Source organism: Typha latifolia, chromosome 3 (genome assembly GCF_019914945.1).
Source record: "Typha latifolia isolate L0001 chromosome 3, TyphaL0001v2, whole genome shotgun sequence".
In the NCBI taxonomy this organism is placed as follows: Eukaryota; Viridiplantae; Streptophyta; class Magnoliopsida; order Poales; family Typhaceae; genus Typha; species Typha latifolia.
This window is the reverse complement of record NC_133088.1, coordinates 4641622-4665621: the sequence shown is the minus strand read 5'-3', so window position 1 is coordinate 4665621 and position 24000 is coordinate 4641622. Positions and strand designations below refer to the sequence as shown.

General features: G+C 38.6%; 1 protein-coding gene across 2 annotated transcripts; it reads left to right on the top strand.

Moving 5' to 3' along the window:
* Nucleotides 1-1301: 1301 nt before the first annotated feature.
* On the top strand, nt 1302-23416 carry LOC140783919 (exocyst complex component SEC3A-like). 2 transcript variants are annotated; one of them, XM_073131051.1, is made up of 25 exons: nt 1302-1612; nt 2906-2982; nt 3130-3210; nt 3355-3422; nt 3781-3883; nt 4829-4974; nt 5499-5616; nt 5779-5883; nt 7431-7532; nt 7664-7801; nt 8274-8402; nt 8498-8578; nt 8684-8758; nt 9108-9281; nt 9378-9519; nt 9634-9698; nt 11508-11678; nt 11791-11870; nt 13406-13487; nt 14516-14613; nt 14787-14895; nt 15058-15126; nt 22639-22704; nt 22802-22891; nt 23067-23416. In XM_073131051.1, the coding sequence occupies exons 1-25, from the start codon at nt 1444-1446 to the stop codon at nt 23175-23177; spliced, it is 2649 nt and encodes an 882-aa protein (XP_072987152.1). In that variant the 5' UTR covers nt 1302-1443; the 3' UTR covers nt 23178-23416. The 2 variants fall into 2 exon arrangements, 1 of the variants encoding a protein (XP_072987152.1); XR_012108202.1 differs by lacking the exon at nt 13406-13487 and having other exon boundaries at nt 1350-1612.
* Nucleotides 23417-24000: the final 584 nt, after the last annotated feature.

Genomic DNA, 24000 nt, shown 5'->3' with positions numbered 1-24000 from the left:
GTGGCTTTGCTGGCGGAACTCGGCGGCTGACGTTTCCCTACTTTTGTTCAGCCTTCGAGAGTGTATGTTCCGTTAGATTAGTTTGATGTGCATGAGTGAATATATTCTGTAACCGAGACGATATATATTTTATAGGATAAGAATAATCAGCCTCGGAGTCGGAGATGGGAATGCGTTTATGCATGTATTGTTGCAACTTCGCTATCGTGGTCTTCTCTGGAGGCAAGATATATATATATATATATATATATATATATATATATATATATATATATATATATATGGTGGAGGTGAGTGATCATAGAGTCGTTGGAATAATACTAGCAATTTCTTTATTCTTTTTTCTTCTTCTTTGGGTTTGTGTTTGCTGGTGCAAATATTTAGCTATCAAATTGGGAACCTAATAGGTAATTGCTACAAATTATCGATCACATCTCCAACCGTCAAAATAGTTGACTCGGAAGATAGATTTTTCTTGTGATTTAATCTCTCATGAAATCAACATATAACAAATGTTCATTGGTAGCAGCATACAAGCAGTATTAACCTCACTACTCCTGAAAAATTATTTTCTTTTTCTAATCTCCTGGAAAAATATCACTGGGATTAAAAAAAAAATGTAAGCCTTCCTACGATTACTATTTGTATTTTAGTACTTATCTTCAGAAAAGGTATCGCTCTAACAAATGGCAAAGCCAGTCTTCTTTCAGTACGATGATCGAAAGTGACCTCGAATGGAACCCTTGTTTTGTTGCGAGTAAATTCTCATTTATAACTAAGGAATTAAAAAAAGAGGAAATAGTGTTACTTTAAATTCCTTATAACTCGTATGACCATCATTAATCCGATTCATAGTTGAACCGAAACTGCCAAACGATTTAGTTAAAATATACTATCGTACGAACTATTTATTAGGCATGCTAATATTTGAGCAATTAGTCGAGCTTGGATTAAGGTACAGAGTACATAAGAAAGGGTTAGGCTTTTAGATATGGAATAGTTGGGCGGAATCAGACTCCAGCCTAGGTGAACTGATTGGACTTGGAGTTAGTTAGGCCCGACCCGAATCCGGGCTGACTGTTAATGTTCAATCGGATCGTTAATTGGGCCTCAAATTGGAAGCAGCCTTACCCGCATTGAGGTCACACACGCGCCTCGCACGTGATACGACAGACTGTCATCGAACACGATCTCTTCGGCCTCGGGCGCGCCCCCAGTCGATTGACCCCCGCCCGTTTCTCACTCGGGTCCGGTCCGAGGACGGCTTTATCAAGTTTTCTTGGACTCTTATAAGAAATGATAGTAGTTCGAGAAACTTTCCGTATTATTTCGCATCTCCCCTTGTCCGATCTCAATCTCCCCCCCCGCCTCGATCCAAGAACTAGGAGAGGAGACGAAGCGGGGAGGTGGTGGATCTCTACTCGGATCCCTATCCCTTGATCCATGGCGAAGTCCAGCGCTGACGACATGGACTTGCGGCGAGCCTGCGCCGCCGCTATCGCAGCCGGAGGCAGCAAGGAGGACGTGGTCTTCTCGATCCGAGTCGCCAAGGGCCGCGGAATCTTCGAGAAGCTGGGTCGCCTCGCCAAACCTAGGGTTCTTGCCCTCACCAGTACGCCTTCCCTCTCTCCTCTCATCTGATTTGTATCTGACGCAGCCTTTGTAGCTCCATTTTTTCGAATTATGAGTCTTATGTTACAGTATAGAAAGGATGATGTTAAATTTTAAATGAAGGATCAGGATGATGTAAATTACACATTTTGCTATATACTGCAGCTTTCCTAAATTCTTTTGCATTGTGAATTTCTGCGTTCAGATAAAATGTCAACATTTCGGAGGTGTTTAGGCATCTCTTAAGCTGCATAGAGGCTATTCCCTTTATTTTTGTTTGTTTAATTTGATGCACAAATTATGTTATCTGTTTTTAGATTTACAAAAAGGGAGCAACTAATAGGGGCATTAATACATTATTATATAACCTTATTACACTGATTGAGGGCAGCCTCTGAATGGGGTTGCAAGTCCGGCACCCTGAGAAGTGGGTCAACTAAAGTGAAGAAGTTTTCTCGATTTGAAACCATGAGGATGTAACTTGCGAGGGTCAAGCTTACCATTAGACCAAGCGACACAGAAAGATTACACATAATTATAATCAACTAGTAAAGAACCTCAATAATAAATTGATAATAGGCACTCAAGCTCAGAATATCCAATATTGGCTATATGATTCCTTCTTTCTGACCTCGATCTAGAGGCTACATCTTTTGTTAATTAGAAGGTAATCTTATCCCTCTTGACTGCTTCTTTCCAGATCCTTTCAGGTATTATTTACCCTTAACGACAACTACTTTTATTGACTATTTGAGTACTCTTTGCTCAATACGTGCAAACCATCTTAAAGGAATTAATCTCAACATTTTCTCCTTGGTTTTAACCTCTAGTTCGCTGGGAGGGCTTCTGCATGCTTTCCTATGTTTTACCTACACAACCCATGATGCATGAGTTGTCTAGTAGTTCTGTTCTGAAATGTTCATTCTAATAAGAATAGTATGGTGAGAGCCGATAGGAGAATTCTTGAAGGATTGCATATTAGTCCTAGCCATTTTGGTGGCAGTGAAGTTAATGATAGAGAGAATTCCATAGGTGGCTGGTTTCACTTTTCTACTTACAACTGCTTTCACTGTTAAAGAACATATACTCTTGTCATATCTAGTTACCATACTGACATGTATACTTATGTTGTAAAGATACAAGTTAGACATACATAATAAGCATACTTGCATAGCACGTAATAATTTCTTCAGTCTGCAATTCTGGATCATGAAATATGTTGAGTGATTATCTATGTATCTATGTGTGTGTAGTGTTCTTGATGCATGTTTTAACTAGGAGCTGTTTCATGCAGCTAAAAATTCATCGAAAGGTCAGGCAACTAAAGCTTTTCTTCGAGTCTTGAAGTATTCATCTGGAGCAGTTCTTGAGGTTATTTTCCATTTAATGAAAAATTAAATGCTGATAAATAACTCTCAATATTATTGAGCAGTCACTGCTTTAACATATAAGACGTATTATAATATGAAGAAAAAAAGGCTGATTATTTCCTTCACATGTCCTTTCTTGCATCTCCAGTCAGCAAAACTGTACAAACTAAAGCATCTTACAAAGGTGGAGGTTATTTCAAATGATGCTACTGGATGTACATTCATTCTGGTAATTTTCTTTCCCCAATTTTGTTCCAGGCTTCATACATGTTTATCTATAAGAAGGAGCCTCAGTTCCTAAGTAATGGGCTGCAAAAGATGTAGTTGTGATATTTCTCATTGATCCTCTTCAATGTTTCCAAATATCATTCAGGGATTTGACAATCTTAGAGCCCAAAGTGTTGCTCCTCCTCAGTGGACAATGCGCAACATTGATGACAGGTAGTTTCTTTAAAAGTGTCATTATGCTATGTCTTCTGCCAATTCCTTCTGTTGATATTTTCTTTTTACATGCTCTCACGAACACAAAGCATTCACAAATGGACATGCATAAAACTTCATATATAGTTTGGTCTGTATGTGTTACTTCTCTGCTCTGTGTTTGACTATAAAGGAAGAAAGAGATAATGTGACAAATTTCCCCAAGACCTTTATTTTGTTATGGATATGTACCTGATATATTGTTATATGTGAGTGTGAGTGTGAGATTAGGTTGATAAATAAATAAAATTGAAAAGAATACATTGATCAATTTCCATATTCACCTTTGTTTTATTCTTTTTCCTTCTCTTCTTTGTAGGAACCGTCTACTTCTTTTCATTTTAAACATGTGCAAGGAGATATTGGGTCGACTTCCCAAAGTTGTTGGTGTTGATATTGTTGAGATGGCTCTTTGGGCAAAGGTATATCTTAGTATAATTATGTCTACAGTTTTATAAGTTCTTTGCTGTGCAAACACAGTGTATTGAAAAGCAGCCATCCCACAAACAAAGAAGGCAGCACCCCAAAGGGCAGGCCGCCTTGGCAGTTTTGGTGTTATTTTTATTTCTTTTTTTTAATCAGTAGAATAGGTGTAATTGTTTTTTTTTGTATGTTTGCTATTGCTATTTTACTAAGAGCCTTAGAGAGATTACTATTTGTTTATTGTAAATATGTGATTAATATTTATGGATTAATGTTTGTGATTACTATTTGCTAGTATGTATGTTTTGTTGGTAACTGTGATTGCTGCTTGTGAATTAGTTTCTGTTATGCTAAAGGAATTATTGTTAATATTTTATATAGTATATATTATATATGATTATTTTTTAATTTTTTATATTTAAAAAATGCTAAACTATCTTAGCACCCGCCTTGGCGCCCACATATCGCCTAGGTGCTATGTGGTGGGGTGATCACCCGCAAACCGCCACGCCTTTCAAAACATTGTGCAAAACATTGAATTCTAAAAGCTTGAGTTAGAGAATGTGGTTTTCTATATTTTATATTAAGACTTTCCCTTGTATTTGTGCTCGAGACATTTTGGTGAATTAACAATAAGTTATGGACGTAGTGCCCTAGTTTTAATCAACAACACTATCTTCTACCTGTATCATCTACAACACTATGTGTATCTTTCTCTTTTGGTTGTAAGCTTGGTGTAATGCTGGCTTTCGGTGTTCAAGATAAGATCACACACACAAAATTAAATCAGAGAACTTAGATATAAACAAAGGTTTAATGATCAATGCACTTACCATCTAGGTGATTCTACTATGTGTTCTTTTGCATGTCTACTATGATACGTTTATTAGTTAGGCTGATCATGTGTGCACTTTTATCTGTTGTTTTAATATGATATCGTTCAGGAAAATACACCCACGGTTACCGAACAAGTTGATAACCATGATGGACCAACTACAGCTGTTATGATACAAAGGGACTTGAAAGTTACTGTTGAGAAGGACCTTGTTTCACAAGCAGAAGAAGAAGACATGGAGGCCCTTCTTGGCACGTATGTCTTTTCTATGAAATTTCATGTTAAAATCCCATTTACCTGATTTTAGATAACTGTTATAATAATAATAATAATAATTATAATAATAATAATAATAATAATAATAATTATTATTATTATTATTATTATTATTTTTATTGTTATTATTATTATTATTGTTGTTGTTGTTGTTATTACTGTGTAATTAATAGTGATCCAGAATAGTTGGGAGTAAATATTTGGTTTCATATGTTACTGTTATTTATATAGTGAACCAGAATATTGTTACTGTTAGTATATACCCGTGTGGAGAATATTTTGAGAATTTGTCATTTTCTTCAGTACATATGAAACCATCAAAATTTTTAGTTCCATATATATATATATGTATATATTCTTTTTTTCTTTGGCTTTTGCTAATTGAAACAATATATGTTGAGATGTTAATGCTAGTTTTTCTTTTTTCCTTTAACTTTTGCTTCTGTCCTTTACTTTTGGCTTATTTAGTGGTCTAAAGTATTACGACCATGTAACCTATGCAGATATGTTATGGGTATTGGCGAGGCAGAGGCATTTTCTGAAAGGATGAAGAGGGAGCTTTTTGCTTTGGAAGCCACAAATGTCTATGCCTTACTGGAAAGTGAACCTTTAATAGAGGAGGTACACCTGATTTTGTTTCTTAATTTTTATTTTCTGTCCCTTATGCTGATTGACACATGATGTTCAGTCATTATTTTTCATCAGTATACGAATTTGGAATCTTCCAATAATAGGATATTGCTGTATTAAACCATTGGATGTTTGAACCATTTGTGACTGCAGGTATTACAGGGACTAGAATCTGCTAGTGCATGTGTAGACGATATGGATGAGTGGTTGCGAATTTTCAACTTGAAGCTTAGACATATGAGGGAGGACATTGCATCGGTATGATTTTGGTAGTAATTGTATTTTGAATCACATATAACTTCTGTTATAGCTTTTATTACCAGGACATATTATATTCTATGTTTTTGTGAAAGAGCTATTAGGAATTTCCACACCCTAATTATGCCTGCAAAATGGATGTCCTTGTCCAATGAATTTCTCTTTTGTCAACTGAGAAGCCTGATAATTTATTTAATTTTTAGTTGGGATATAAATATTAACTACCGATCGTTCAACAAAAGTTTGGTTTCTTCAAGTAGGTCTAAGGCTGCTGTACAGGCAATGCAAATAGAAGTGCCAGTTGATAACATAGGCAAGAAATATCTGACATTTAATCCTTCAGATATTGGTAATACCGTAATAGCATTTTCAAAATTTGAAATTCATCAAAAATTTACTGACATACATGTTTTCTTACTACATCATGACATTTTTGCATAGTCATCGATACTGCCCTGAAATAAGTTGAGTTGATTTTCATGCTAAAACATTCTTCTAGATAAATGATGGGTCTCTGGGACAGTTCTTAGAACTGACTTGCCATAAGTTCTGGCTCGTGTTATTCAATGTTCAGCACTAATTTATACATCTTTTCTGCTTACATTTAATGCTATATCATGTAAGATAGAGAGTGATAAGAACTAGGGATGTGGTTTGCAATTTATTATCATGTATTTTACTATTTTATGGCATGTGCAACCCTAAATGACTTTTCTAGAAGTGAACCTTTAACACCGTGCAGAGGCAACAAATTTCTACCTCCCCCATTCTCATCTATTTGGACGTGATTAGGAAGTGAAGCTCACTAAAAGTAAAAGCACAACTTTATTGTTTAGTAACATTTCAAGCCCAAGAAATCCTATTTGCTTACTTTACCAGTCTAAGCCCTAGTCTTATATCTGTAGTACAGATGAAAGGAGTGCTATCATACATCTATTTCTCTCTTCATATGTATATCTATAGGTACATACAGAGGGTGAACAACAAAAACAGCAATTAGAAACCGACACTACCAAAACAAATATAAGCCTCTAGTCCCAAACTCTCCCAACAACTTGGGTCACTATATCAATTCTCTTCTGCCATTAAGCTCTATTTACTATAGGGTTCTTGTAAATTAATTGCTGTAGTGCCCTTTCTTGCCACTTCCTCCCACATCGATTTTGATCTTCCCGTCCCTCTCAGAGCACCTTCTACTTCAATAAAATCACTCCTTTATACTAGTGCAGTGATGTGGTCTTCTTTGAATATGCCTATACAATCTCCTCCTAGCTTGTGCTAGATACATTGGTATCCAATTTAATATCTTATTGTAACCTCATTCATCCATCTCACCATTTTATCCCGGTTACACTGGACTTCTGCATGTTCTGTTTCCTAGTTGTCCAACAGTCAACTTTACTTGAAGATTTAGTTATAGTCTAATAACTATTGATATGATAAGTTGATAAGTAGCATGTCATACCTTTTTCTTTTGTTCATGGTGCTTTCTTAAGTAACATCACTACATCAAAAGTTTCATTTATTTTGGTTGTTATAACTTGCAGATCGAATCACGCAATAACAAATTGGAGATGCAGTCTGTAAGTAATGAGGCACTTATTGAGGAACTGGATAAGCTTATTGAACGGTTACGTATTCCCTCAGAGGTATGGTATGACCTATGAACATCAGTATAATTTACTTTCCAGCAACTTCTCATGTCAGTAATGCCTATTTAAATTTTAAAGGGCATATTGGTTTTATATCATTATGGGCATCTTCATCATATGTGGTGCAGTTTGCAGCATCACTAACTGGAGGTTCATTTGAAGAGGCACGCATGCTTAGAAATGTTGAAGCATGTGAATGGCTGACTGGGGCAATACGTAGTCTTGAAGTGCCAAATTTGGATCCATCCTATGTTCAGATGCGAGCTGTAAGCTCCCCTTCTGTATTCTCACATAGTCATATTTATTACTTTCTTTCCATGTTTTATTAGCTTATGTAGGTTAAGTAGTACTTAATGAACTCATTGTACTGAGAAGTTTTTTTCCCTAATGTAAGTCTATAAAGTGTTGGAGTAATTCTATTTCATTGGGCACATAAAACAAGGGTTGATAAAATTATTTGCTGGAAATTTGATATAAGGATATTTCTCTTGAAAAGAATTAATAAATCAGGAATCCTTGCTTGTTCTATTTGTACTGACCTCTTCAAATCTCTTCTTACAGCTGTAGAATATACTCTAGTACATTATAATAGTATTTTGAGTGAGCATCACTGCTATTAGATCTATTAACAATCTTCCTTTTGAGTTCATACAAGCAGATTTCTAGAATCTAGAATAATTCTCCCTAAAAGTTTCTGCAGTATACCTGAAAGAAGTTTTTCTATTAAAATCATTGTAGGTCAGGGAAAGGCGAGCTGAATTAGATAAACTAAAAAACACATTTGTTCGACGAGCATCTGAATTCTTGAGGAACTACTTCTCTAGTTTAGTGGACTTCATGATAAGTGACAAGACATATTTTTCTCAGGTATCTTCGAAAAGCCATCTTTTGTGTTTATTAACATTGTTGGTGCTTTATTTGATTGACCAATTAACTTATAATGTTATCTTTGAACGGGATAGAGAGGACAGTTAAAGCGTCCTGATCATGCCGATTTGAGGTACAAATGTAGGACTTATGCACGACTTCTGCAGCACCTAAAGGTTGTTAACCTTCTAGAAACCAGAATTTTGTATAGTAGTCAATTTTATCGTGCCATTTCCTTTGCATCTATCTTTCTCAGCTTTGGCTTGTGTGCATATGCTCAGAGTCTTGACAGGAATTGCTTGGGCCCTTTGAGGAAGGCATATTGTCAATCTCTTAATTTGCTGCTTCGTCGAGAGGTAAGGAGATAAAAGATTTCTATCTAGTCATTTTAATCACGTATTTTTTTAAAGTATACACATTTCTTTAAATTAAGCATCTATTGATACTTTACCAGTGTTCTAATCCATAAAAACCTCATGAATTAAAACTACAAGGGGCATTAAGTTGGTAATGACATTGCATTATCGAATGACTATATAGAGTTTGAACTCTCCTTTAGTTTTGTATGGTTTAAGACCAACAAGTATGCAAACTTCTACACATCAATGTGTCAACTGTTAACTCTAACCATATTTAAGTTTGACGATATGTGTTGGTCATAAAATACAAGAATATGATTTTCTATCTTTTGATTATGTGATTCAGGCCCGTGAATTTGCAAATGAACTTCGTGCAAGTACCAAAGCATCTAGAAATCCTACTGTTTGGCTGGAAGGTTCTACTGGATCTAGTCAGACGGGCAATAGTGCTGATACTATTACAGTTTCTGAAGCATACGCAAAGATGCTTACAATTTTCATTCCTCTTCTTGTAGATGAGGTTATTCTTTTTCTTTCAAGCATGGTTCTGTGTTGTTCTATTTTACGGTTTGTTGATGTGTGAAAAGTATGACGATTGTTTGTTACTGTGTTTCAGAGTTCCTTTTTTGCACATTTCATGTGCTTTGAAGTTCCTGCATTTGCTCCTGCTAGTGGTAATAGAAGTAGATCTGCTGGCAATGATGCAAATGATGATGATCTAAGCCTCATGGATTCTGATGGAAATGATGTCAAATCCAGTATTTCCTTTTCTTCTCAGCATGCGAATCATTTTAACTGAATTCTCTAGATTAGTATGAGTTATTTTCCTGGTATATTCCATTATAATAATACATCTTAAATCCTTAATCCAGATAATAATGCCACTGAGTTGGGAAATCTTAATGAAGCTCTTCAAGAATTACTCGATGGGATCCAGGTAAATTTATTTTTATCAATGATGTTGCAATTCAAGATTTGGCCCTGTTGACATGCTGGAAGATTTGTTTCAGAAATTTCTTTGATGAAAATTTCAATTGCTTGAAGTCAAGGATTTGATTTCAAGTTTTAGCAGCATCAATATCTGGCATTCTGATTTAATATCTTTCAAAATCTTACAAAGTTTACTTTTTTGCATTGAAGTCACTCAATAAGGAATTAAGGATCTTACAATTGATGTTGATTCTTACCTTTTATTTCTTTTGTTTCTCCTTGGCCAAATTATGAAGTACATTGAAAGAGTGCCTTAGCCTTGGATGAGGTCATTGATGTTGTCAGGATTTATTTTCCCTTGTGCATCCCATTTTGTTAATGTTTAGTTTGATTCCTATGAATTTGCTATTGTGATATTAGTTTCTTCTATGTAGACTACTTATCTGCATGGTGGTTTTCAATTGGATTAAATGTTTGAACAGATAAATAATTAAAATTATGCACTTATATTTTATCAATTGATAGCTGTTGTTCTGCCTTCATACGATTAATTTATAAACTCATTGAGCAAACGGTATATGGTTATAATTTTTGTAGTCTATCATCCAGAGATCATTCCATACCTTTTACTTCCTAAGACTGGCTTTCCAGTCCTTGTAGTTCACTTTGAAGTGCATGTGTTGCCATGTCTAATTTTTAATGGTACAGTATCTTATTGTAAAATGCAAATAGGTTAATTTTATTAGATGATGTAGTGGTCAAGGAAATAACATAGGGTTGATGAGGACATGGCACATAGCATCCAAGATAGATGGCTTAAATAGAGAAACACTGCAACTTTCTGCGCCCGTCATGTATTATGTTAAAAGGAAAATTATGTAACATGGTTATGTGGTCAATAATGCTTTAGGGATCAGAATGTTGGACAATTAGCAAACAACGTGCAAAAGTTCAGCGTAGCAGAGATGAGGATATTGAGATACATGAGGGGTTTCTATAATATTGAACATGGAGTAAGCATAACAGTTACAGAAAATAAGTTACGTGAGAATCAATTAAGGTAATTTTGGGCAGGAGACTGCATAATGTATCAGTAAGAAAACTTTATTGAGATAGCAGGTGCCTTGATGACATGTAAAGTAGTGAGAAAAGGCATGATAATACTTATCGTTACACAGTCTTGACACCTAGATTTTTCTTGAATGTTTGGACTTTGGAGCTCTAAGGTTCTCAATGATCCACATTGGGCCTCAGTCTGGAGAATGACTTTTTGCAACAACGAAGTCTGAAGTGCTTTAAATGTTGATGGTGCCAATAATCTCTGAACAACAAGGCGATGTTTGCAGGGCCACAACAGAGCTACATTATTTTCAAAAGTGTTAAGTGAACTTTATCTATATTATTTGCGAGAAGCTTAAATTAGATGACTTGATTTAGTGTTTTAAGTGATGTATTCTTTTTTATCGATTCATGTTTATAATGAAGTTTGAACTTAAATTCGTTAGATTTTTGCAACTACTCTCAAAATGTATAATTTTGGTCTAAGACTGATGAGTACACTTGTTTCCTTTAAAAGCTTATTTTCATTTTTCATGTTCTTGTCTTAGATGAAAAACTTAAAAAAGAGAGATCATTTTACTTATTGAATGTCTTTTTCAGCAGACATGAGGCTTTGCAGGTTAACATGACCAAAAAGTTTGAATGTTTTGTGAGCGCACATGATACTATTTTTACTAGAAGAGATGTAACAGTCTGACATTTTCTTGTTATTATTTTACTTACATAATGTGACATACACACACCTCTTGTCTTTCAGGAAGACTTCTATGCAGTGGTAGATTGGGCATATAAGATCGATCCTCTTCGTTGTATATCAATGCATGGGATTACCGAACGCTACCTTTCTGGTCAGAAAGCTGATGCCGCAGGATTTGTGCGTAAATTACTTGATGATTTGGAGTCTAAAATATCAATGCAGTTTAGCAGGGTTAGTATTCTCCATGATATCAGAAACTATCCTAACTTTCTGAGAGAGCAATGCATTGTATTTCTCTGTTGGATGCATGCTGAAATACTCTTTTAATTACTCCTTTTTCTAGTTTGTTGATGAGGCTTGCCACCAAATTGAAAGAAATGAACGTAATGTGCGTCAAATGGGAGTTTTGTCCTATATACCAAGGTACTTGTTTACATTTGAACCATTGGAAAACTTATGATGATCGTTTCAGATTGTCTTATATTGGGTAATGTGTTATGTATTTTTCTCTTTATTCGTTTATAAATAACAATAAGTCTAAGTTAGACCAGCCATCTATTCAGATAGCCATATGATAGGCTTGCCTTGTTTGTGTTTATTAATTCATTAACTATTCTAATTGCTTAAGTTGTTACATAATGATACTTTTATTTTTTATCTTTTATATTGTAACACTCTCTGTCACTTTTACACTTGGGTCATTTTTGGTGGACCCAATAAGTGACTTTGATTTAGATGGGTGAAAGTTTTTTTTATTTGATTGACAAGATACATTGGCAGGATTTGAATTCAAGACCTCCTTATCCAATACCATGTTAATTTACCAACTATTCTAACAACTTAGTTTGGATTACATCCTGTTGATAATACTGCTCTCTTGAGACCTGGTTGTGATGCTGGCTCTCTTGACATCCAACATCATCTTGACCCCCTTCTAGACCATTAATTGATTGTTAACCGTGTTATAGCATCAGCAGCCAGTGCCTCAGTCAACGTCAACGCATCAGAAACCTTGATATATTCCTCCCTTCTGTTTTAACTCTATGATTTAAACATATCTTGGGAAATAAATACTGATTTTCCCTGTTCATTGGTGGCTAAAATTGTGGTGAAGAATGACCAAGGCTCCCCTCTTTTGGCTACGATGGAGTAGCAGAACTTTTGGCTGGCAACCCGGTGCATGGCCAATTGTTCTTGAATTTATTCCTATGGTCAATTTTAGCCTAAAGAGGAGACTTCATGGATGACCTTGAGTCTAGTGATGCTAGGTGTTAGTGGACTCTGATCAACACACCGACTAGAAAGCTCAAGCTTATCTTCCCTTAGTGTTGTTGACTGTTAACTGTTTTGGAGGTACTATTCTTGGTTCTTGGTTATGTAGGAAGAATACAGAAGGTCGAAGGTGCTTTGATCTTATCCAAGGCGAGGCAGTTTTGTGGTTTTTTATTCTCATTTGTTTGCCTCATCCGATTTGTTAAAGTTATGGAGATATTTAAATCAATGTCATATTTAATCAAACTTTCAGAAAGTTTTCTAGGTGATCTGGCCTGGGAAAACCACTAGGTGAAAAGCCGAATCGGCTGGTTGGCACTTCAGGTTCAGATTGACTGGGTTTTGGAACTCTTCCTAGTAATTAGTGAAGAAGGAACTCTTCCTATTACTCATTGGCCATCTATTCCTTCTTTATCTATCATGGTCTCATGGGTCAACTATAGAAGCAACTCAAAGTGAGTAAGTCGTTACAAAAGGGTATTTGTCGCTAGGTCACATATTCTAGGGAAACCAAAAGATTCATGGTTATAATCATAGCCAAGAAATGCACTTTTTCATTGTTTGCTCTAAATGGACAGTAATAGATGGTCTTTGTTTTAACATTAGCTGATGGCGATTATAAAGTTTATCTTCATTAAGTGTTTCTATGCCAATATTTTACGAGCATCTTTTATCCATTTTATTAGGTTTGCTACTCTTGCATCACGGATGGAGCAGTACATTCAAGGACAATCTAGAGATTTGGTTGACAAGGCCTACACAAGACTAGTGAGTATTTTATTTTTATCCATCTTGTCCATTGGTACCAATTGTTTGTACCCATTTAAGCTTTTATTAATTGAAACTAAAAGAGTGTAGTTTGTAGTAGGGGTGTAAACGAGCCGAGCCTGAGCGAGTCGGCTCTGGCTCAGGCTTGGCTCGAAATTAGTTTCGAGCCTTATAATGTTGCTCAGGCTCGGCTCAGCTCAACCCGAGCCGAGCTCGAGCTGAGCCTAACTGAGCTCGATTAGAGGCGGTGGCGACGTGGGCGGTGGCGACGTGGGCGGTGGCGACATGGACAGCGGCTTGCCGAAGGAGTCGGAGATGGATGGAGGAGGCCAACGGCGGAGGAAGAAGAGGAGGAGGAGGAGGAGGCCGTCGGAGAGGAAGGCGTGGCGCCGTGGTGGTGGCTTGTCGTCGTTGCCGATGGAGGCCGACGAGGAGGGAAGAGTGAAGGTGATCAGGTGGATGAGGGTGAGAGTGAAGATGAGGGTGGGGTGGGGGAATTGAGGATGGGGAAGGTGGTGATGGGAAAGGTGAAGTAATTAATGAGGGTGGGGTAGGTGAGGGTAGGTGAGGGTGGGGTAGGTGAGGGTGTTACGGGTGAGAATGAGTTAGTGAGGGACACGTGGCAATATTTCTTTATGCCACGTGTCCTTAGTCATATGGAGTCAGGCTATCAAGCCTATCGAGCCGAGCCTGAGCGAGCCGGCTCCAGCTCAGGCTCGGCTCGATATTAATTTCAAGCCTATTATGATGGCTCGGGCTCGGCTCAGCTCTGATCGAGCCGAGCCGGACTCGAGCTTCACCCGAGCCAAGCCCGAGCCGAGCCCGAGCTGCTCGTCAAGCCTGACAGCCCTAGTTTGTAGTACTCTACCTGCAAATTGGACTAAAGCTATGTATAGTTTACTCGATGAGGCTTGGAAAATTCTGTTCTCTTATATAAGTCAGCTAAATTTCTTAATTAATAGGTTGTAGATTGTGAAGCTTCCTATCCCTTTAATTGACCTGATAACTATTTTGGCATTTTTGAGCAGGTTAGCACGATGTTTGCGACATTGGAGAAAATTGCTCAAAGTGACCCTAAAACTGCAGATATTGTACTATTGGAGAACTATGCTGCTTTCCAGAACAGGTTTTTCCTTTTTCTGTATATGAAGTTCATCATCAGATGCTAATATTTCTTCCAAACTGATGAGATGATTGTTGTTTATGTTCCATTATCTTATGATTTTAATATCAATTAATTAGATCTGCCAAACTAGATCAAATATATCAAAAATTTGAAAGAGTTTCCTGTGAATGCAGTCTTTATGACTTGGCAAATGTCGTGCCTACACTAGCAAAGTTCTACCATCAGGCTAGCGAAGCTTATGAACAGGCTTGCACTCGTCATATCAGCTCAATCATTTTTCTTGTAGGTGCAACTGTTCTTATTTTGAATTCCATGGCTTCTGATGAATAACAAATGCTGATTTACCTTTGGAATTTTGCTTTAGAAAACCTTATTTTCTTTCTCTCTGGGAATATTTTCTTAGTGCATATTGAAATCTAAAAGTTCTCTCCTTTCTTTTTGCAGCAATTTGAAAGATTATTTCAGTTTGCTAAGAAAGTTGATGAATTGGCATTCACAGTAACTGCCGAGGAGGTGAGTGAATCATGTATCTGCTTATTTATGCGACTCACCTGTATCAAGCTATGCATTTTTATTTTATATCTATAATCATGATTAGGGTGGCCCTCCTTATTGGTGGTTGTACCGAATTATGCATATCCAGTGATGGCAAGATCAGATTGTTCTCACTTCTCACGCTACAATGCCTAACCAGCTACATCTGTAGTTTTTTTACATTTTCCTTTTCTGGACTCTTCTTGTGAGCCTTCTACATTTCTTTGACTCTGACCCCCCTTTTGTTCATAATTTTTCTTTCCCGAGAATATAACCCATATGTTATGCACTACAGTCATGAAATAATTTTGAGCAGTTATCTTCCTTGAGATGGATAAAATACAGATAGTGCACCTACCTATGTTGGAGTTCACAGAAGCCTTTTGCCATATTAAAGGAGGGAAATCAACCTGTAAAATGCCATTATTTGCAGAAAGAATGCTTCCAATCAGGAAACCGTTTCTGCAACTAGTCCAACCATATCCGACGAATTTTAAATTAAACTTATCTGAAAAATATGGAAGCTCCGGCGCTTCAATCAGAGGGGTCGGTGGGCCTAGTGATGCTCCGGCGCGACGGCATCCCAAGAGTGGCTAACGGCAGTTGCGGGCAGAGGAGCAGGAAGAAAGAAAAGAAGGAAAGAAGGAGAAAAAGAAAAAGAGGGGGAAAGAGGAAAGGGGCATCCCAATTTTTTTTTTGGATATTACACTTCATCATTGACCCAAACATGGTGATGTTATTAAAGTCCATTGATGCTTTGGAACCAACATTTTTCACCATTCTTGCACAAACTATCGGAACCTTGAGTCAAACGATCACTTAACAAAACGTCGATTTATTGCGGGTGATTCGAGAAAGGTCAACCCAAGGACATGAGGTACCCATATCTTTTACACTGAAACCCCTCGTGATGGTTCCACTAGTCGGCGAAGGACAAGAGAGAGAGACTACGCTCGAGCCGAGGCAAGGTGAGCCTTGCTGATGAGTGTAATTTGTAGACGAAGATATGATGATTCCTAGATTGAGAGAGATGAAGAGGAAGATCGAGAAGTTGATAGAGGACATCAAAGGAATCATGCATGGTTAGAGAAGCACCGACCTCCGATTAAGGCTGGAGCAAAATTCGAGCCCAATTGTGATATCAACATCCGTGGGCGCACTGTTCGGTTGGAGTTTCCTAAATTCTAAGGTGGAGATCTAGTTGATTGGCTCTACCGTGCCAAACAATTCTTCGTCTTCCAAGGCATGGAGGAGTTCTCGCATCCTTCCATCTCGAAGATGCAGTGCTACGGTGGTTTTGGTCGGCTACCACTCATAGGTCGATCGAAATGTGAGCGAGTTTCACCGTTTAGTCTACAAATGGTTTGGATCGTCGGACTACAAAGACTTTTATGCTATCTTGACGAAAATGGTCCAGAAGACAACGGTTAGAGCCTAGCAAGAAAAATTTGAACGAGTGTTAAGCCTATGCACATCACCGTGGTCGAATATTCAACTCAAATCCACATTCATCATCAGTTTGCGGGAGGACATTCAAGCTGATGTACGAGCTCTATGACCTAAGGATTTAGGGCAAGCCATAGAGGATGCTATGGTCATAGAGGACATACATCGAGCACTTAGAAGGCACTCGAGGCAATCATGGAGCAGCAAGCCACATCTGAAGTTGACCCATGCACTCGGCGGCTCGGGCTACCCGTCGAGTAGGGCTGTCAGGCTTGACGAGCAGCTCGGGCTCGGCTCGGGCTTGGCTCGGGTGAAGCTCGAGTCCGGCTTGGCTCGATCAGAGCTGAGCCGAGCCCGAGCCATCATAATAGGCTTGAAATTAATATCGAGCCGAGCCTAAGCTGGAGCCGGCTCGCTCAGGCTCGGCTCGATAGGCTCGATAGCCTGACTCCATATGACTAAGGACACGTGGCATAAAGAAATATTGCCACGTGTCCCTCACTAACTCATTCTCACCCGTAACACCCTCACCTACCCCACCCTCACCTACCCTCACCTACCCCACCCTCACCTACCCTCACCTACCCCACCCTCATTAATTACTTCACCTTTCCCATCACCACCTTCCCCATCCTCAATTCCCCCACCCCACCCTCATCTTCACTCTCACCCTCATCCACCTGATCACCTTCACTCTTCCCTCCCCGTCGGCCTCCATCGGCAACGACGGCAAGCCACCACCACGGCGCCACGCCTTCCTCTCCGTCGGCCTCCTCCTCCTCCTCCTCCTCTTCCTCCTCCGTCGTTGGCCTCCTCCATTCGTCTCCGACTCCTTCGGCAAGCCGCCGCCGTCCATGTCGCCACCGCCCACGCCGCCACCGGCCCACGTCGCCACCGCCTCTAATCGAGCTCGAGCTTTGCTCGGCTCGGCTCGGGCTCAGTTAGGCTCAGCTCGAGCTCGGCTCGGGTTGAGCTGAGCCGAGCCTGAGCAACATTATGAGGCTCGAAACTAATTTCGAGCCGAGCCTGAGCCAGAGCCGGCTCGCTCAGGCTCGGCTCGTTTACACCCCTACCGTCGAGGGCTCCTGCTGGTGCAGTGGGACAACGACCACCATAACGCACTTCCATCGATGATAAGACAATCCTGAGGCCTTCAATGCGTACTCTAACACCTAGCCAGGTGGAGGAGTGAAGGGCCGAAGAGTTGTGCTTCATGTGCGATGAGAAGTTCAGCTTAGGGCACCGTTGCATGCGGCAGACTGGTTCGGTGATGCTTATCAATGGTGAGGTTGAGGATGTACATAAGGACGAGGTCGTTTTTAATGACGAGCATGAGGATGAGCAACAGCTAGTGGCTGCGGACCAAGTTTACTTGATGCAACTAGCTCCTATTGAGCTTGAGGAGACACAGGAGTTAGGTATAGCTGATGATTTGGCTCATGCCTTACAAAAGTTTTTCGTTTTCTTTGGAAGCCGAAAGGGTTACCACTGGCGCGTGCGGCGGACCACCGTATAAAGATCATGTTGGGCGCCGGACCAACAAACATGAGGCCTTACCTCTATTCTCACATTTAGAAGGAATAGATCTCTAGACTGGTGACTAAGATACTTGATCAGGGGATCATACAGCCCGGTCAAAGTGCATATTCTTTACTTATGCTACTGGTGAAGAAGAAGAAGAATGGGAGTTGGTGATTCTGTGTGGACTACCGAACGCTAAACTCCATTACTGTCAAGGACCGATACACTATTCTGGTCATTGATGAGTTGTTGGATGAGTAGGCAGGTGCTTTATTCTTTATCAAACTCGATTGAGGGCCAGATACCACTAGATCCAAGGGCATCCTAATGATGTTCACAAAATGGTATTTCGAACTCATGACGACCATTATGAGTTTCGAGTTATGCCATTTGGTCTTATAAATGCACTGGTGACGTTTCAAGACTTGATAAATGATATCTTTCGTCACTTGCTTCGTTGGTATGTGCTTGCATTTTTTTGATAATATTTTTATCTATGGCAAATCTTGGGATAATCATTTACAACACTTGAAAGGTGCTGAATTTACTGAAGAAACATAAGCTCAAGGTCAAAAAATAAAAGTGTTTATGAGAAGAGCGGCAGGTGAAATATTTGGGACATGTGATTTTAGTAGATGGCATGGCCGCTGACCGTTAGGAGATACGCTGTATGGTGGAGTGGTCGAAACTAAAGAATGCCCGTGAATTGTGGGGTTTTCTCGGTTTGATGAGGTACTATTGTTGCTGGATATGAGAAGATAGTCACTCCGTTGACCGCTCTACTAAGGAAGGATGGGCTCTTGTGGGGAGAAAAGGCCAGGACAACCTTTGAGGAGCTCAAATCAGCAATGACAACATCCCCTGTTCTTGCCTTGCCGGACTTCTCCAAGCAATTCGTCATCGAGTGTAATGCATCGGGGGCTGGAATAGGAGCGGTATTGATGCTAGAAGGAAGACCAGTGGCATATTTGCATAAAACCTTGTCCGAGAGATCAAGACAATTGTCCACCTATGAGCAGAAGATGTTGATGATACTTCATGCAATCATCAAATGGTGTCCTTACCTTATTGGATGACGATTTGTGATCTGTAAGGACCAGCAGAGCCTTTCGTATTTCTTGGGTATCCAAGTTGATGGGATACAATTATGCTTGGGATACAATTATGAGATGGTGTACAAGAAGGGGGTCGAAAATTAGGCTGTCGATGCTCTATCACGTAGCTCGACGTTGGCTGAGCTTGCGTCGTTCTCTGCTCCTACCTTTCCCTTCTTGGAGGACCTAAGGTATGCAGTTACAGCTGACCAAGGTTATTTTGAGCTGTTATAGAAGATCATAGCCAACCTAATGCGATATTCGAAGCTTGAGGCGTGCGATGGGCTGATTTTGGACTATGAACGCATTCGCGTGCCCACGGACTTATAGGTGCACCGTCGGCTGTTGGAGTACTTCCACAACACTCCAACAACGGGCTATGAAGGGGTGCTAAGGACCTATAAACGACTTTTCCAAAACTGTACCTAGATGGGAAAAAAGGCAGATGTAAAGTGCTACGCCAATGAGTGCCAAATCTGTCAACAAGTGAAGACGGAGTCTCTTAAGCCAGCTAGACTACTACAATCATTGTCGATTCCGTAGCAAATCTAGGAGTACATATTGATGGACTTTATAGAGAGGTTACCTGAGGTTCAGGGGTATTCAGTTGTTTTTGTATTATCGATAGAGTGAGCAAGTATGCTTATTTTTCAGCTCTAGCACATCTATTTTCAGTTAGAGTAGTTGTCGAAATCTTTGTGAAGGATGTAATAAAGCTTCATGGGATGTCGAGAACGATTGTCTCTAACAGGAACTGCATCTTAATCAGTGACATCTAGGCGGAGTGCAGGGGACACAGTTGACAATTAGTTTGGCCTATCATCTACAAATAGATAACCAAACCGAGATAGTGAATCAAGACATTGAACAATATTTGAAATGCTCTGTGGTGGATCAATCGAGAGTGGTTGCAGTATTTGCCTTGGATGGAGTGATCCTATAATATTGCTTACTACCAAAGTATCCATATGACTCCATTTAAAGTGGTATATAGATGGACTGCTTCTGTGCGACTAACATATGAGCGATTGGCAGCTACAGAAAGGTCAAAGGCGGACTTGGAGCTAATGGATCGAGATAAGATATTGAGAAGACTTCGTGAGCACATCGCTGCAGCTGAAAGCCGAACGAAACAGGTCTATGACCGAGGACATTGCGAGTGCGAGTTAGTGGGTGATTGGGTTTTTGTGCAGGCACAACCATATTGCTAGGTGATCTTGCGACCTATGCAAAATCATAAGGTGTTGGAGCGTATTGGACTCGTAGCCTATTGCTTGGAGCTACTTAAAGGGACACGGGTACATTTAGTCTTCCATGTCTCAGTTCTGAAAGCTAGGATTGGACCCGTTCTAGTCATAGGAACTAACTTACCAGATCCTATTGAGGAGTGTGAGATGGACAAACTCGTATGAGTCCTAGCCAAGCGGCGACATCGTCATGATAGGTGAATGAAGACGGAATTTCTAGTAGAGTGGCTAGGACAGCCCATGAATGTGGTGGCGTGGGAGTTGGAGGTCAATGTGATAGACCGTGTTCCTCACTTTGCACCTTGAGGACAAGGTGAGGGAGGCATGATGATTTGTTGCGCTTTTTGATTATGATAGAGATTGGACATGACCAACTCGCCTCAAACTGAAGCATTTTCTATTCTTGTTTTCGATAAAAATAAAAGAATTTATGACTGGTGCATTTGAACGCGATCAAAGGGCGTTTGAACACGACATTCCCAAATACAGAGTACTAATTTTGACTATTCGAACGCGGTCAAAGGACATTTAAACACTTGCACAACGTTCACACATACAGAGCCCTATTTTTGGCCATTTGAATGAGGTCGAAGGGCGTTCGAATGCCTATCAATTAAATTGTTTTGTATTAGGGTTTGCTTTTTTTTTTTGGACATTAGCTAGCCTCCAAATATGTGGGATATTAGCCACTTTGGGATTATTGATTATTGAAACTTTTCTTGCATCTAGGTTTGAGCCAACATTCTCTCTCCTCCTTCCTCCTCGGTATCTACCCCGAGCTTCCTTCTATGGCGGAGGTTAATCTTCCGTCGCTTCTCCCTCCTTACTTTAGTTACTCCAGCGAACAGCCATACTTGGAAGCTCCCTTCTCTCCCCTCATTTTGTTCAAGATATTATTCTACCCACCATAACCATCATCCTCTTTCATAACCTAACCCTAACCACATCACCAACTTTCGTCATCCATGTCCACCCCGCCATCTCCTGATCTTTGGTCATTATTTTTTACATATCTTTTAATCTACCTATTTGGTCGACAAGATTCTGATTGCGTTGAATTTCTAATTTTCAGACGAACAACATGTTCAAATTTTAGATCATTTCAACGGTTAGATTGATCCATTCTGCATTTGAAAAGTTTCATGTTCAATTTTGTCCCGAGTAGCAACTCGGATCAATAATCATCTTCTACGAGGGCGATTGCAATATTAAGTTGGTAAGTTTGATCAAGGGGAAATTATAATTTACGCTTCTTGTGGTTTGCTCTGATTTCAACTTATGAGGGTCTATACCAAAGTTGGAACTGTTAGTCAACTGTTTAACTGAGATGTAAAAGGCTGAATACGCCTAAACAAATATAGTATGATTTATAGATGGAGGATGTAGTTTTGATCGTTTTGCTATTTATTCATATTGAAAAATATTGATACCAATGAAATACTGTTAGTTTTGGATGAAAATCTTACAATACTATATAGGATTAAATGCTTAAATTTAGAGTACAAATGGGTAAAGTTAAAATTGAGTTAAACCATATAAGGGTAAACATAATTTGCTCTTTGATCAATATGCAGCTGGTATGATTAAATAGTGACAGACTTAGGTGTCTAACTTTATCACATCTTTTCTCTGAAGGAGATGAGCAATCCCTAGTGTTATTGTGTTCTCTCACCCTATTCTTCTGGAAAATATGGTATTTAAACTTCGGCAGTTACAGATCTTAACATTAAACTATAAGCTTGGACAAAGTTTCAGAACTAGGAAGCCAGGGAAGGAATGATATTTGAAAGTAGCAATGTTGCCTACTAGAGACAATTGAAGAGTTTTGTTTCTAGAAAGAGAACATTTTGGAGAAATATACCAAGTTATAGATTCTTATTTGGAAAAAGAATTTGTAGTATCATAAATCCTGTTGTATTATTTCTCACATAAGCAATTCAATGACTTAAGCTGGTCATGTCAGAGCTTTTATAAGTCGTTTTCGTTGGTAAATTATACACATTCATGCATATTAAGTCATTATACTGATAATGAACAATAAGCACTTATCGCTGCATCTTAGGTGCTTGCTAATGACCTTATTGATCAAGCCCATTGTCAACTTCTGATAATTATGATGCAGCTGCCTATTTAAGTGATCTACAAAATGTTATTGTTGGTAACGTTTGCTGTCAAATCCACAGATTCCTTTTCAGCTCGGGTTATCAAAGATGGATCTAAGGAAGGTGTTGAAATCGAGCTTAACTGGAGTAAGTCAGATGAAAATCCTGCTTTATTCTTGGTTGTGCTATTTCTTCTGGTAGTGATCTCATGAAATGGTAGTAAGCATTTTATCCTTTCTGGCAGGTTGACAAGTCCATTAATGCAATGTATAGAAAGTTGCAGAAGAATTTAACATCTGAGGAGTTGTTGCCCTCGTTATGGGATAAGTGCAAGGTATATTTAATCTTTTCCTTTTCTGTCTTACACATGAAAATGTGTTCAATAAATTTCTTTCAACTCTTGCTTGACAGAAAGTCAATTCCTAAGAACCCTGAATGTTCTTGATTTGTTGGCAATAGTAGAGAACCGTTTATACTTTATTGACATTCATTCATGTTTTTAATTGCAGAAAGAATTTTTGGACAAATACGAAAGCTTTGTTCAGATGGTGCTAAGGATTTATCCAAATGAGAGTGTACCCTCAGTGGAAGACATGAAAGCACTCCTTACTTCTTTGTAGATATTTGTGCAGAGTGTCACTTCAGTTGCAGTAGTACAGTTCTCCTATTTCTTTTCCTTTGCAGAGAAATTTAGTGAGGTATTCCTCATTTTATCTAATTTTTTTTGTATTGGATTTTGCCCATCCCATTGCTAACTATGATTTTTGATGTTTGGTTGAGAAATATTATTTTGTGAGTATACGGGAACCTCAACCTTTGCACACCATGTAAATTTGTTTATATGAATTTTATTTCGATACACAGACTCCTTTGTGCAGGATTTGTGGCGTATTTTGCTGTTACTGATTGTTGGATATTGACTGGATTCGTGGAAAGATCATGGAATTCGTACCAATAGTTGTTGTAGGAGCATCTCATTTTTCATTTTGCTCAGATCTTGGATCATCTCATTTTCGATTTACGATGAAATCTTGCAATGCCATGTATCTTCTCCATCCGATAACTGGATAGTCTTTGAAATTATGTTCAGCTTATTTTAATTCAGAAGCTGCTGGATTTGTTATTAGGAATGTCATCAGAAGTGTCAACTCCTGAAATAAGACTAAAATAGGCATACTGTTCAGCTTATATTAGTATATATTATTCTAATTATAAAAAAAAAGTAATACTCTTATTATAATATATTTACATTCCTCTTAACTAAGGATATATATAATTTTTATTTAATAAAATATTAAGATAATATAGTTACCAAAATATAACATGTAAGATAATATATTTAAAAAAAATAATTACCAATTGAACTGATAATATCTTCTAAACTTCTTGTATTATTATTTTATCCTTGGATCTTAATTGTTGGATTTATCATACCATATAATA